At 41.2% G+C, this 15,269-nt stretch overlaps 1 protein-coding gene and 1 long non-coding RNA gene across 4 annotated transcripts; one reads left to right on the forward strand and one right to left on the reverse strand.

Moving 5' to 3' along the window:
• Positions 1 to 283: 283 nt before the first annotated feature.
• On the reverse strand, positions 284 to 15,244 carry gas7b (growth arrest-specific 7b). 2 transcript variants are annotated; one of them, XM_085903100.1, is made up of 15 exons: positions 15,077 to 15,235; positions 14,835 to 14,976; positions 10,689 to 10,806; positions 8,281 to 8,358; positions 7,822 to 7,910; positions 6,981 to 7,034; positions 5,704 to 5,793; positions 4,593 to 4,708; positions 4,321 to 4,395; positions 3,027 to 3,105; positions 2,428 to 2,556; positions 2,215 to 2,338; positions 1,337 to 1,416; positions 1,163 to 1,261; positions 284 to 1,095 (listed from the first exon to the last, which is right to left on the reverse strand). In XM_085903100.1, the coding sequence occupies exons 2-15, from the start codon at positions 14,931 to 14,933 to the stop codon at positions 982 to 984; spliced, it is 1,344 nt and encodes a 447-aa protein (XP_085759226.1). In that variant the 5' UTR covers positions 14,934 to 14,976; positions 15,077 to 15,235; the 3' UTR covers positions 284 to 981. The 2 variants fall into 2 exon arrangements, with proteins under 2 accessions (XP_085759226.1, XP_085759225.1); XM_085903099.1 differs by having other exon boundaries at positions 14,835 to 15,244.
• On the forward strand, positions 4,623 to 13,132 carry LOC147039103 (uncharacterized). 2 transcript variants are annotated; one of them, XR_015063261.1, is made up of 5 exons: positions 4,623 to 4,972; positions 5,057 to 5,155; positions 6,182 to 6,276; positions 10,587 to 10,656; positions 12,348 to 13,132. It is a non-coding gene; the product is annotated as an uncharacterized LOC147039103 (long non-coding RNA). The 2 variants fall into 2 exon arrangements; XR_015063262.1 differs by lacking the exon at positions 12,348 to 13,132 and adding an exon at positions 11,389 to 12,048.
• Positions 15,245 to 15,269: the final 25 nt, after the last annotated feature.

The raw sequence follows: 15,269 nt of genomic DNA on the forward strand, positions 1-15,269 counted from the left end.
AGTTGATAGTTTAAACAATGAATGAACAATTCATTGACAAATAACGGAGTAGTTTGTCTTTTATTGGTTTTCTTCCATCCTTGAGCCCCTTCAGTATTGCATGTCATGATCCCTGATCCTAATAAATGCCCAATATTTCCCGTTGACGTTTATTGAACCGATTTGGCTCTTCATTTGCAATTTGTCAGCGTTTGGGTCATCACAACTCTATGGAATGTCAAGTAGATTTCGATTTGGGAATGAAACTACATTTGGACATCCTTGTAAAGTAGCAATCGTAAAATTATACAAACAATCGATTTATAAGACTCACTGTGGTTATAACTGTACAATGTACGCACTTTCAACTATAATAACTTGTCCACTCTAATTGGAATCATGCAGTGGGAGTCAAAATGCGATCACTCCTCGAAAAGCACAGCAGTTTAAAGGTCTTGTGAATATTCACGCCTCATCTGTCAACGCATAGCTACATGGAGATACGTATAGCAAGAGTGTGAGGGGCAAGGATCAGTCATTGCACGTGACATAGTATGAAGTCAGGTCAGGTCAGGTCAGGTCAGGTCAGGTCAGGTCAGGTCAGTCATAATACAGTGATACAAGACTCGTTTGTCGGAATGCAATTTGCTCAGCAGCGTGGGTTAAACCATTTTTTGAAGTCATAAGGGTGAGAATTAGAACACGTCGCAAAAGCATGCAGTGACAAAGGGCAATCTAACATATGTACACTGTCTTTCTTTCTTTCTTTCTTTCTTTCTTTCTTTCTTTCTTTCTTTCTTTCTTTCTTTCTTTCTTCATTGTTGAGACAAAGTCCTGGCATCATTTGACCTGTGCATCAAGAAATAGTTGCCTTCATCTGACTACGAACTTGACATCATCATCCTCAGCAGGTTCTTGGTGGAAGATTGTCCCCCCCACCCTTTGTTCAAAGTCATATCGGGATCATTGGTGAATTTGCAACAGACCTGTCTTGTTTCTAATTTATATCTCAATGTCCACAGGCCTGATGTCTCCAGTCTTATTCTCCTGCACCCAGAGCTCTCTGTCTTTGGCAGGATCCACACACTGTAGAAGCTTGTCCACTGGCTCCATCGTCTGGACAAAAACAAACGACAGACTAAATAAGACTGTTTGAAAATCCGGTCGACGGATGGCTCCTTACACTTTGATTGAACATGTCCGTCTCGTGTCGTAACGTGGTGTACTGACACAAGTGCTGCCGAATCATCTCTACTCGCTCCAACTCCAAGCGTTCCAATTCCTGAAGCCAACGTATGGGTGAGATGAAAAATGTCATTTACATTGCCAAACGGTTGAAGTCCACACAGAAACTCACCAGACTGGTGGTGACCATCTCCTCAAACCATTTGGACTGTAACTGGTTGTATAGGTCTACACAACGCATCAGCTCGTCTCCTATGAACACAATTAAGATTCGAAAGAAGCGCATGAATCTCTCTTTTGTTTCATTATGTCAAGCCAAATATAAAATCCAGTTCATAAAGGTATATAGTACGCACGTATAGTACATAGTATATAGGAATACATGTGTATACAAATGCGTGTATATATGAAATTCTAAAAATGTGTGTTGATTGGGTGAATTACATTAATTGAACCTGAGTGATAACACACAATTAGAGAAAGTACGTCGAGTAAAACGTGTTTGTGAGTGGCGAAATAGATGTTGAGGAAACCTGAGCTTACGTAAAACCTTGCACAACGAGCCCAAGATAACGATAATGAGTCTTTGTTATGGGAGTCTTTGCTCCTCTTCCGTCACACTGGACTTGGGCAGACAGGCAACAACTGATGCTGTTTTTCTCCTCCGTTGCATAAGCGAGCGCCATAGAGGAGGGAAGACTGTGTTCTGTGTCTATTTGGATGGATGCTTTCACACTTGTTTGTGACAGCATGTGGTCGGTGCCTGGCCGACTCATGACATCACATGGACATCTGCTTTTTCATCCTTCTTGAATGCAATGCTATTCAAAATGCATCTTGTTGAGTGTGTTTTGTACTCGAAGAAGCTAGAAGACAGCCTCCATTTAATATACTCTATATAAAGTTGATGATATTCAGTAAATGCCTGCTGCCACTAGAAGGAGCAGGCAAAAATTCCCATTCTGTTGAAGCATCTGGTCGAGTTACTAAAATAAACACCTGGGTGTTACGTACATTTGACCTCGCCCTCCCTCCCTCCCCAACTCTGACCTGCTTGAGTGGATTTCCTTCGAGCTTTCTTGATGTCTTCCTCAGTCTTGGTATTGAGTTTGATCTCCAGCTGCTGTGTTTTCAACTCCAACTCCTTCTGTCTGTCAGCCAGAGCTTTACGGGCCTAAAGGGAAACATCGGTTACAAACACTCAAATATTGAAACCTGACGTTTTGATACTCGGGCAGAACTGCAATGTGAAATTGCGTCTACCTTTTCCACAGAAGCATAGCGAGCGACGAGCTGCTTCCGTAAATCTGCAATGTGATGGTCCAACCTCTTCATGTCCTTCTTAAAGTTCTCCCTGAAGCTCAGTAAAGGTTTCTCCACTTCACTCTGCAGCTGAACCACAATAGAGGTATGTTTTTTTTAGTCATGATACCAAATTAACGGGACCAAATGGAATTATGGTCATGTGAAAAACATGCTGGTTTTTTTTTATTTTTAAAACAAGCTCTCAAAAATGATTAAGTAGACTCATGACAGGTGAAAGCATAACAAAAGTTTCATGTAAACTTTAACAGTACATTTAGAATATAACTATTTCAATGTTACTCTGCTCTGAGCCAAATATTTAGTCTCAATGAGTCTTTTGTTTATAATCTGTCGAATTGCCTTACTACTTTTTTTTTTTGCAATGTCGGACGTTGTTACCGTCAAAGTCAATCGACCCTGTGAGTTTAGGTATAAACTGGAGCTAAACATTCAAGGAGTAGATGTCCGTTCAACTTTTTGGTCGATTGAAAATATATTGTAGGTTAGATGTGTATTATATCTTGAATATCCACAAGATCTTGAAAAGTGCCAAATACTTTTGAGGAGAACTTTAGGTGAACCTCTGCTTCATCAGCCAGGCTCTTCTTCAATTGGGCCCACGCCTCCCCAAGTGTCCTAAAAGAGAGTGAGGGACCACACAGACTTTTATGTCGAAAAATGGGCAGAAAGTGTCGAGAAAAGGGAGGAGTGCCGCGGATGACGGTGAGTGCGCACAGCTGCGGATGAGTCGAGGAGTCGGTGCAAAAGTTCACCGGCTACACCGCTAACCAGTAAATCTGGAGAGCACTTCAGCAGATAATTAGGATGTATGAGATATGTGCTCCGTTGCCGCATTATGGCTCAACTTAGAAATGCCATGATTGTGGTGTCTCAAAGATAAATGAGCATATTATGCAAAGATTTTGCAATGCTAGATATTTGTTATGACAGAAAGAAGGATTATTAATGAAGGGGTGAGAGGTGGAAGACTTTAGGAAAGCAGGTTGTTTCAAAGTTTGGTCCTCAGTGGAAGACCCAGATTGGTTTCCCTATTAAGATTTTTAAAGCTCATAAAATAGAAGTGCCTTCAGATCTCTAAATTGTAATACTCCAAAAGTCCAAAACAACATAAGAAAACCGGTCTAATTTTACATAGCAACAATATCCTGATTAGAAGCAATTTGAAACACAGATAGGACAGAGAAACTGGCTTGGAAACACCCTCAGGAAATATCACTTGAACACCACCAGGCGGGCCTTATCCTGGAATCCCCAAGGTCAAAAGAAAGTCAGGAAGATCAAAAAACAGCTGGTGGAGGTGGAAAAGATCACCTAGGACCAAAGCTGTAAAGCTACAGGCATGTCAAATAACAAATTCAAGTCCTCTCTTTCTTGTCATTGGTTGGCTGGTTGGTTGGTTGGACAGAGGCATTGCAGGATTAGAAGGAATAAAATGTGGTCACATTCTTTGTGATCACATTTGTAAAGAAAAAAAAAGTGTTGAAGGCTGGCGGTGCTGGGCTGCAAATACATTACTTGAACGGCAAGCAACAAAACAGCGTTTGTCCTTCTTGACAACAGAGCTGGCCTTCGTGGGAGATATGTAGAATGGAAGTATTGTGCAAGTGTGGGCTGACCCATTCAAGGTTCTACATGGAACAATTCCACCCCACTTCAGCCTCCTTGTTGATATTCAGTCTTATGTGCATCATGTGAGCATTTGAGGAAGGAACATTCCCCCCCCCCCCCCCCCCTTGAATGGCCATTGATAGTTTCCATATTGCATTTTCAGTCAACACTGTCTAATCATGCTTTATTTTGAAGAAACTACTCAGAGGAGCTTTTACTCACCCTTCTTCCTGGCTTGCTAGAGGTATCTGGGCAAGTTTGGAAAGGTTCTTGGCATATTCCTCCTCTATTCTTATCCTGAGAGAGAAGTCAAGAGTTTCATTACCTGTTGTGCATTTGCACAGCGCAATTAATGACTGCGCACTTCCTGTGTTGTGCAACAAACACAGTGATGTAGCAGAAAAGAAAAGGGGAAACCACATGTGGGAACTGTGTGCTTTTCATGGTAATTCCAAAAAAGAAAAGAGAAACGAGATTCAAAAGACAGTGGGTACCTCTCTCGTACAAATTCGGCCATCTCTTTCTGCATTTGTTTCCCTTTCAGTTGTTTCTGCAATAAAACTTCAAACCCGCTGATGTAGCTGTTGGCCTGGGGATCTTTCTTATCAGTCTACAAGATCAACAAAGCAAGCACACGACAAAGGCTTTGAACAAACACTTGGCAGCAAACATGAGAATGTCACACCTCAGCGTAGTACTTCATGGTTTGATCTGTGGCAAAGTAAGCAAACAGGTAGCGGAATAACATCAAAAGCAAACTCAAAGAGTGCAACGGGCAGGGCCAAATTGAACGGGCGTCAAGAACAACGCTAACCGTGCCGTTGGAAGCTGAAAAGTAGCTGAGCTGCACTGCATGCAACTAGAAGACTTGGGAGTGAGTTACCATGGCAATTACAGAGGAGCCTTATTATGTAATACAATGCAATCAAACAATCTTGTGTTTTGTATTCAAATCTAGGCGAAATACTGTTGCTTGGAAACTTCAAGACTTGGCTTAGAAACTTCAAAACATATTAGTTTTCTCCCTAGGCGACATACATCACATCATAAAAAGACGGTCAGTATTGGTCTTGGCTTTGCTCGCTCCACTTTTCCTGTTTGCTCCCATTGAGGGAATTACAAGAAAATGGACCGAATGCAATGAAGTCAGCATCAAGCGCATTGACAAGAAGTGAACTTCGTATACAGTACTGTTCGGAAATATGATGTAACTTGGATGCGTGCTGCAGCTTCAACTTGTAGACATAATAGACTGCTGTGTTTTTACATCGCACATCACACGTGGTAGAGATTACGCTGCAGGAGTTGCAGGCCACTTTCACACAGAGCATCAGAGGCTAGCACAGATCCACGCAATCTATTATCCGGCCGGCCTCTGGGCTAGATTTCACGAAAGCCGACGCTGATTCTCAGCATGTATTGTCGTCAGGGTGAAAACGTGAAAGGATGCTGTTATGTATGGCCACACACATGCCGATGTAAACAGAGTAGAATGGATTCTTGTCCTTTGTAAAAAAAAACAAGGTGATTCTCTGATTTGAGAGTGACACTTTGGAATGTTGTCTGTTTATGGTGATTTTGCTGGAGACTTTTTTTCCAACTCACCCAGAAGTAGTCACAGTAACTCCATTCGTTTGGTTTAAGCAGCTGTTGTTCTGTCATGGAGGCAGGCAGAGGGAAAGTCACACTATTAATCTGTCGGGAGGGCGAGACAGCAACAGAGACTTGATTAATGGCTCATTTATACAACTTGGATACATTTGGAAAATACAAATGAGAAAAAAAGTGGCTCATCTGAATTTTGCATCTGGATTGGATTCATTCTTAAAATTGTATTGTGACAAAACAAATACACATTCAGATGATGTAATCATTTCTTTTAGGGATCAAACACTCCGTTTGTGTTGCTCAAAACATGTCCGTGGGATTGAATTCATTTATCCTCAAAGAGAAATCTTCTAAACGGGCAAAGAGGTCAAGTACTGGAAGTCCCTACTGGTGTTGTTTTCAACAGACAGTATGGCTGTGAACATGATTGACATGATCAGACTTGGAAAAATAATTGACACTTTCCTCCTTCAAGAGAACCACAGGGGTGTTTCCTCCAGCCAAAAGAATTCCTCAGATGGAACTGAAGCAACAAGGGGATGGATGAAGTCCGATCCCATGACAACAAAGGTAATATTTCACTGCTGTGGTGGGAACCAACAGAAATGCTGACAAGTTCAGAGTCACAAGTCAAACACCCCTGCAGTCATAGAATTCTGAATTGGACCAAACTGTCAGACTAGAGAGGTGAAGAACATTACAGTTCAAACTAGGTCACGAGAGTACTAAACAGGATCAAGTTTGGCCTGTCATTCCATAATTGTTTTTTTTCCATCGCTACCTTCATGGTAGAAATATATCTGTATATTGTTTAGTTGTTGACAGCGTATTAGGTAAGACTTGCGTTTTGTGACGTAAACCCTTTGGGCTTTGACTAACTGGACTGACTGACCACATGGAGTCTGTTTGATGCACATGCGGCGTTTCAAAACCAAAGTCCTGCTGATTTACTGCCGTGTCTGTTACATCAAAGGACCTTCTGACTCAGATTTGTAGCTTCAACCAAAGTCTTCAATAGGTTTTTTTTTGGTTTTGTTTCCGTCAACTCGGACGGGAAAGAAATTCCACTGATGTATAATGAATTTAAAAATTAGTCTTCCTGCTTTATCACAGGTGATGTACTACATCTATAATGGTGGGTGGAAAGAAAGATCCCACCAGGAATATTTGCCTTTTTTTTTTAAATTCCAAACTGGAAATGTAGTCCCCGCTTGGTAGTATATGAGATCTTTGATGTCTACTGAAGGTAGTTGTTGCAAAGTGTTCCCACTCACCGTCACTGTGGTCTCCTTGTTCTGTTTCCTGGTGGGCGACGTTGGTCCCGGGCTCTGAGGAGAAAGGAAGGACGCTCCGTCAAAGCCAGCGTCTTCCATGTCAAACATGTCAGACTTCTCCACACTGTCACTCTCATACAGTTGTTCTAGCGCCTTTCCTTTCCAATGTGGAGCTCTCACTCTGCTCCTGCTCCTGCTGCTGTGTATGCATGATGTGAGGGAGTGTGTATGTATGTGTGTGCAGAGAAGTGAAGACAGTGCAGCACAGCTTTGTGTTTGAGTGTCCATGTGGGGTTTGTGTTCACGCTCATAAATTCTACTTTGCAACAGCTGTATTGTAAAATAAGAAGATTTAAAAGGCTGCAATCAAGTTTTCTGATGTTTGAGAATATGGTTTTGCTTATATTAGGTTCAATCCAATTTAGTTGAATCCGACACACATAACTGTTCAGCACAGAAACCGGACAATAAATAAAAACAGAAAACTAGTCCTATTTTCTTGTGTTTAGGTGTGACGGGCAGGAAAGTAGTAAATATGACGGGACAAAGTGAAAGAAAGTGGTGGGTGGATCTTCTGAAAGCGCTGCTGCTGTTGCTGCTCCCACATTGCCTTGTTAATTATGATCACAGGAACAGATAGTGGAGGCGGGATTAATCTACTTTTAATTGCTGTCAGCATCTCTACCAGGAAAGGGATTTTTAATGTGGAAAAACATTATCTTTATCATCAAGCATAAGCTTTCGAGTTCATCTGTAATTATAGCGAGGAAAATCCATTTTGGGAACTATTTTCCCTGACTTTTGCTTTGATATATCTGTACGTAGTAGTGTCGTGTTTTACCTGTTGCTCAGTGCTGCCTTTCCGGATCATATGGTTGTGTGGAAGTTCCATGTGATGCAAGGGGCTCTCATCTGAGTGAAACCCGTTCACTGCGACGACAAGTCGATTCTTTTACAATTTGACATGCATGACACCATGTACCTATATGAATGACGTGGAGCTGATAGTTCTAAATGAGAGCAAGTTTCAGTGGTTGAGTTGGAAACATATTCCAATCCTCCCAGGCTCTGTCTTTGTCAGATTTGAGGTAGATAGATAGATAGAGCCAAAAGAGTGACAAAGGGGCCTTTAGTTCTGCAATTGAAGCTACTGATAAAATTAGTTCCAGGAAGTGTCTGTTTGGATGTGTGTGCTGTGAATGAAAGGATTCTTTGTGCTACTGTGGAATTTTAGGAGAATTTCTAGCCTGGGCTTGCTAAAAGATGAGGAAGTTGTACTGAGAAATGAAAAATAGCCAACCTGCAGGAAGGGAACTCTTGTGGCGAAAGGATGATTTTGGAGTTCCTGGAACACTAGAGGGTCTCTCCCATGTTGTCTCTGATGACAAAAATAGAAAATACAAGATGAGTTGCACACTGAAGGACTTTTTTTTCATAAAAATGGTTACATCTTGGTAACTGTTTAATGCTTCTTTAAAATAAATTTGATCAAGCTTCCCAGAAATACATATAATCATACATCCAGATTTCCTTGCACTTCCACTCAAGTTTGTTTTTCTGCACAGGTCCATTCTCACCACTGGATCCAGCAAAATTAGCCTTCACTGTCGGAATGTGAGAAGAATTTAGGCGACATATAAAAAAATAACTCTTATTTCATTTGGGCCTTTTGGGTTGGCTCGGCTCAATGGGGTGCTGTTGAACAGCCAAGCCCATCTCCTTAAATGACACGCATGGAGTGAAAAACTGGCAGCTAGCTGAAGGATAAAAGGCATGCTTTGCAAAAAAGCACAGCAAATCTACAACAGGAATGGACAATTAAAACCAGGCTAAATGATTCCTCGTCATTTGGATGATTATTATTTTTTTATATATTAAGCCTGTCAGATTTATAAATGCCGTAAATCTCATCAACCTCCTCGTCACCACCAAACTGAAGTCAAAAGCATCTAAATTGTGTATGGCGGGGCTCATTTCCTGCCCGCCTCTTTTGACACCTTAATTATGCAGATTCAAAATATAAATGACAGCATGCAGCACATGAATGACCTTTTTCTCTTTGCATAAATGAGTTAGGAAATCAGAAATTGGACTAAAAAAGATGGCTTAGTGTCTAACTGTATCTCACCTCTGCGGTCTGACCACAACATTGGTACGTTGGTTCACACACACTTCCTCCTACACACTGGCCAATTTGTTTTCATACAAATTAGAACGAGTTCCACAAAAGCAGCATTTTCCATGTGCATGTCGTTTCCCATTGGTCAGACAGGGATGAGTGGAGACTCTCAAAAGACTGCTGCTAAGAACACAGGAAGGGAAAAACCTCCAAAACAGAACAAGGACACACTGCCCTCCCTCGCCCACGCATGTCGTTTCGTTACTATGGCACCGAGACACACACACACACACACACACACACACACACACACACACACACACACACACACACACACACACACACACACACACACACACACACACACACACACATATCATCTGATCATGCTGCATATCGCAGCGTAATGAAAAGGGGCCAGAGAAAATAGCAGACATGCTATAAATGCTTATTGTTCACAAAGAATGTCATCAGATAAGAGTTGTACACCTGCAGTGCAGTCTGGTCTCCCAAGTAAAAAGCTCGCATGAGAATAGATCGGAATGTATTTTTACTGTCGTGTAAGTTGGAAATATATGTGTGAGTGTGCTTACTGCACTCTTTAAACACGCCTCTTTGCAATGTTAACCCTCTGATGCCAGCTGAATTGAAATCTTTTAAAGTTTGTCCGCATATATCGCTCATACATAATGGTGCTTTAAATTTTAGATGCAGCTTGAATTTTGATCAAATTCGACATGATATGACCCCACACAGTTTTTACTTAAAATGTTAAATATTTCTGTATATCATAATAAACTGTACTTAGGATTCCAAAGTCTGGACTTTGTAAAACAATCATCACATGAAGCACCAAAGTTCACGCGAGTAAAACCAAAAGAGGATTAGGACGAGTGACTCCTTACGGCCTGCGTCTGTGTTATGAGCCCTGCCTGGCTCGGCTAATTTCAGATCCAGCCCCGGCCGGCCACAATTTGAAACATGATCAGACACAAACAAGATGTGAACAGCTCTGTGGGAAAGTGGTTACGCTGTGATGTCCAATCAAATCCACAGATGTGGTTACACATGTAGGATGTACTCTTACGCCTCAAGCAACAATAAGCAGCATATGAATAGGTATTTTCTAACCCCAGGCATTGTTTTGTGTGGTTGAACATCCCTTGAACAATCTTTGTGGTTTCATCTGTTTCGCTCTGTTCTTTGGAAATGATACAAAACAAAAAGAGTTGCTAGGGAAACGATCAGTCATCAGCAAGTGTGTTTTCATCTTTCCGTAAGCTGCGGTCGAGACCAACATCCTCAATTGTCGCAGCACCAGTTTGCGTAATATTTTCTTGTTTTGCTCTAACCAAGCAAGAGACCTCAAATGGATTTTTAATACAACACTTGCATTTTTATTGCATCAATGGCACATCAATGGCCCCACTAGCTTCAACTGGTAATTTGCAAAAATAATACACTGAACCTGTTTTTATCCATCTCAGGTGGCGGCCATCACAATTTCTCAATCAAGGCTCAGCTTGCAAATGTCATATGATCAAATTCAGAAAACAGGTGAGCCTTCTTTATTTTTCTGATATTCATACCATTGCTCGTGGTGTTGACATAGTATCGCCTCCCTTGTGGAGACATGTAGCACTTCCAGTGAGGAGGCAGAGGCTCTTTCAGGTCCTCCAGGTGAAGCTGACTTAGCGATGCTGTTCTCTGTCAAAACAAAAGAAGGAATATAAATAAGTGGAAGGATTTAAGCGGCAATATTGTCCAGTCAAACGTTATAGCCTCCCAGGAGATGGAGCAATCCGAAAATGCTATATGGTTTTAATTTCCTCATTCATTTTACAAGCAAGCAAGCAATGACATCAGAGCAAAGAGCGTCCTGCTGCCACATAAGGTACAAAGGGAACAGATCCGCAAAATATATGGCCATCGAACGCTAATGACAAAAAACTGCATCCATCTGCAAATGGTTAGCAGGAATACAGAAGAGGAAGAAAGAGCCCATTGGAAAGATATTGTGCATGTGCAGGTTTAATTGACAGACTGCTCTCTCGTGTCAAAAGATGATCAGCAACACTCCAAAAGTATTCAAACAGTGAGGCAAAAAGATTTATTCATGTTGACTGAAAATAGTTGGCTTTAAGGAAAATTCAAAGATTTCATTGATTTATTTCAATGTATTCTGACATAGCACAAAACATGCTTGTGCATTGTCTATATTTCCTGCTTGTGTCATTGATGTCACATGTTCAGTATTAGCGACTAAATCCCAGGACTGTTCTTCGACAGCTTTCAGCCACAGATGGTGGCCATCCGCTCGATGGGTGGATTTAAGGCAGCCATTCCTGAAGGTTATTGACATCTGACTATCTGAAGATTTGCCTGGGGATGCCTTCCAGGATTGAACACAACTCTGTCGGTCCAGCATATAAGAAAGACTTTAGTGGTGGCAAGTCGTGTCAAATCTTGGAGCGTTCTTGTCCCAGCATATGCGACATTAAATAATGCACCATTCCAGATGGTTAAAGTTCTATAACGGACCCAAAATGCCTTTGGCTCCACATTCACAGCATGCCAGAAAAGCCTGTGGCAAACGCACTCATCCTTCTGCACAGACTGAGAAGCAAACACAACAAGCATGACTGCTATGAGCAAGCAATGCAAGCAATTTCATTCTTATCGTTGTCATTTAAATTCGCCCTTTGTGTTAAATGCAATGGTCATCATCACAGAAAGAAAAAAAAAAAACTGACACATCTTGATGTGTGATTTCAGTCAAAATGAACAAGTTGTCAACCACCTAGAATTGATATTTCAATTATTTCTTTCTTTTACATTCCCCGATCTGCATTATTCATGGGCTTTTATTACGAAAGCATTGCAAGCATCAAATGACATAACTGTATTTCTACATAGCACAACGGAAGTTAAATATAATTAAAAAAATAAAACGCCACTCATGGAACTTTTCTGAACTTTTTTTTTTCTCCAACAGAAATAAAGGGATGAAGGACAACAACTAATTAACTTAAATCAAATGTGTCCAAAGACTTAAGGCATTATAATGAAGACAAAAATCCATTCTTAAAAAAAACAAAAACAAAAAAAAGAATAACAAATTCAAACTTTGTCAACATAGTTGCACGTAATAATGACGTGGCCCAATTGACACTGGCGTAACCAGTTGATGAAAAGACTCCAACCTTGAGCAACAACTCAACTTTTTCATTTCATTTCTTTCTTTTCAGTGTTGACTCATCAGCAGGTTAGTTACGTCTGAGGACAGACTTTGTGCCATTTTCCCGGAAAGGTGAGTCACACTATCCCAACTGTCACCATCGGTGTCACCGTCACTACTGGTCACATGATTTTTGGTAAAAGACAGCCAGACTGGCTGTGTGGTGTGGTGTGGAGGAGGATGAACAAGCAGACTCAGCAGTCAACAGATCAGCTCAAGCCTAATGTTAGGTGACATGCAACATATCAACAAATACAAAGAATTCAATTCAATTCTGGAGTAACAGTTTGCCATTTCAAAAAAGACTTCAAGAGCATTGCTTCACTGTGTATTGTCATTTACATTGACTTCACTTGTCCACAGAGGCTTTTCTTTCCAAATAACATGATCACAATGTGAACAAAAAAAAATAAATGCACACGTCAGCTGAAAAGCCATGACGGCCAGTACAAAACAAGCCGACACTCTCCTCACACAAACTCCCACACGATCCCTCAAGGGAGTCGTAACTCCATCATCACCATAAGCAGGGCCTGTACTCGAAGCAGAGTTCCCAACTCCTTTGGGATCGCTCAGCAAGAGTCAAGACCTCATGAAAATTCCAGCCAGGGAGACATTTCTCACACATACACTGAGCCACTAGCTGCCTGACAAATGTACCCAAGATAGAACAGGAAGGAGTGAATGCAGGAGCCAAGGATAATGAGGCTTTGGAAGGGGGAAAGAACAACAAGGCTTTCTGATACTATCTTGATTTGGACATATGCGTTAGGGAAATGTGGGACAAACTGGAGGAGACATTGACACTGTTCAGTGCATGCACATATGCTCAGACTAACTGCGGCCATTGTCTGCTTAAGGTCCTGCGCGTGCGTGCGAGCGTGCGTACGTGTAGGCAAGTCCTTACAATGACTATTTTGTTACCACCCATTTCCTTAATTTACAATATGAAAATTATCCAAGAACAGAATAACCATCATCACTCCATGGAAGTGGAAGAAAATATTGGGACTGGTACTATTGACCAATAGGATAGGTGGTATATTATTGCAAGATCTTCATAGTAAAGCAATTGTTAGAAGGATAATCTTTAGGATATAGTCCATTTGCATCATGAGGAATAAAATAGTAAAGCTAGGCCAAATGAAAATAACTATAATTACTCTGAGCTAATGTTTTTTTTTTCAAAACACAACTCAAAATAGAAACAGTGACATGCTTCCAGTATAAGATTAAGTTTAAAAAAAAAAAAGTTCATTTGACCTCAAAAACCTCAAATTGGTAGCTAAAATTTCTCACAATTTAAAAGCTTTCTGACTGTTACCACAACACAAAAGATTTTTTTTTTCTACGTGCTGGGAAGATGCACAGCAAATTGTTCGCTGACAGTTTTACCACAAGATATGTGAAAACCTTAAATGTGTTCTTTCGTTTGAGGCCAAGTTGGAAAGAGGCAAACGTCTCACTGCCTCGTTTATATTTACTGACACAAATGACGGTATTTTGGATATGACCTTAGCACTGAGGAGGATTTTTTTTGAATGCACCTACCTCGCTGCTCAGAAGTTTGGGCACACCTACTCATGCGATTGAATGACAATGTTTAAATCTTGGTGCTGTCATAAAGTAACAAAATGTCAACTCCATCTGCACGATAAGAGCCAATCTTTCCCTTTGCCCAGAGTCAATTTGAAGTCAGTTCCATTCCATGAACAAAAGATGGGCGAGTCATTCAAAGGTGAAACTTTATTCAAACATCAACCACAGTTTCAGTCAAAGATACTGCGAAAGCACGGAGACTGCGATAAGTAACACTAAATATCCCCATTCATATTGTTGAGCCAGGAAAATCTCCCATTGATTTATTTATATACAAAAGATACCTATTCACTATGATTTTACATAATAAACCAATTCATCAATAAATGCATTTAAAAAATGACAAATTCTGATATTATAGATAATAATTTTCGGATGGATGGATGGATCTTAAAAGTGATTTTTCTTCCTTAATCTAATCCTAAAACGGTGGTTAAATATGTGAGTGCATGGCATGCAGTACACAATATGTTTTCTTCTTCTCATTTTGCCACTCGTGTTGTCCCAAACTCCACAAGTCCATCGTGAGTTAATTTCAGGGTGCACTTTGGAGAATGTAGGCGCCCGCATTTCCCTCAAGTGAGGAGCGAGAGCAGCCAGTGCATTCACGCGCACTCAGAGCAGACCTGAGAATTTGAATGGAATGCGAGTGGAATGAGGAAGTGTTACACTCACCCAGCAAGATGGAAGAACTTTGACCAAATGTGATCAACACAGCACGGGGAAACCATTCATTCATGCATGTGTCACTTACTGGGGACTTTGTCTTTGAGTGGCTGCCATTTGTCAAATGAGTCAGCCTAATTGAAACCATTTTGCATTTTTATTGATGCAATATTTTACAATTGTGTTGCAGGTTGTAGATGTGGAGTAGAATTAAGGAAAAAAAAAGTCTTACCCCCAGTACCTGGACATAACTTGAAGGAAACCATCCTCGAGCTCCATCTTTCTCTCCTTCCCACCAGCCTCCAGGCAGAGACTGAAGCACCATGATCATCTCCCCGGCATCAAAGCTCAGTCCCTGCTGGTGCTGATCTCCACTGAACGGGTACAAAGTTTTGCAGTATGATCCAGACATCGCCCGGAAAAGTTTTCAGACACAAGCCGCCTGATGCCAATGTTGTCGCTAAAGGTCCGCACCTCGGAAAAAAATGACAGTTTGTTGTGAAACTTGTTTCAAGTAGATGAACAGGTTGCAGGGTGGTCACGCTCAGTCAGTGCGCCCCGCGTTGCGTTGCGTTGCGTTGCGTTGCGTTGCGCTGCGGCGCGCTGCTCTGCTGCGCGATGCTCGCCCGCCTGAGCGCTCCGTTTCAGGCCACAAAGTTTAAATGTC

Source organism: Syngnathus leptorhynchus, chromosome 22, assembly GCF_054491065.1.
Source record: "Syngnathus leptorhynchus isolate UIUO chromosome 22, UIUO_Slep, whole genome shotgun sequence".
NCBI lineage: Eukaryota > Metazoa > Chordata > Actinopteri > Syngnathiformes > Syngnathidae > Syngnathus > Syngnathus leptorhynchus.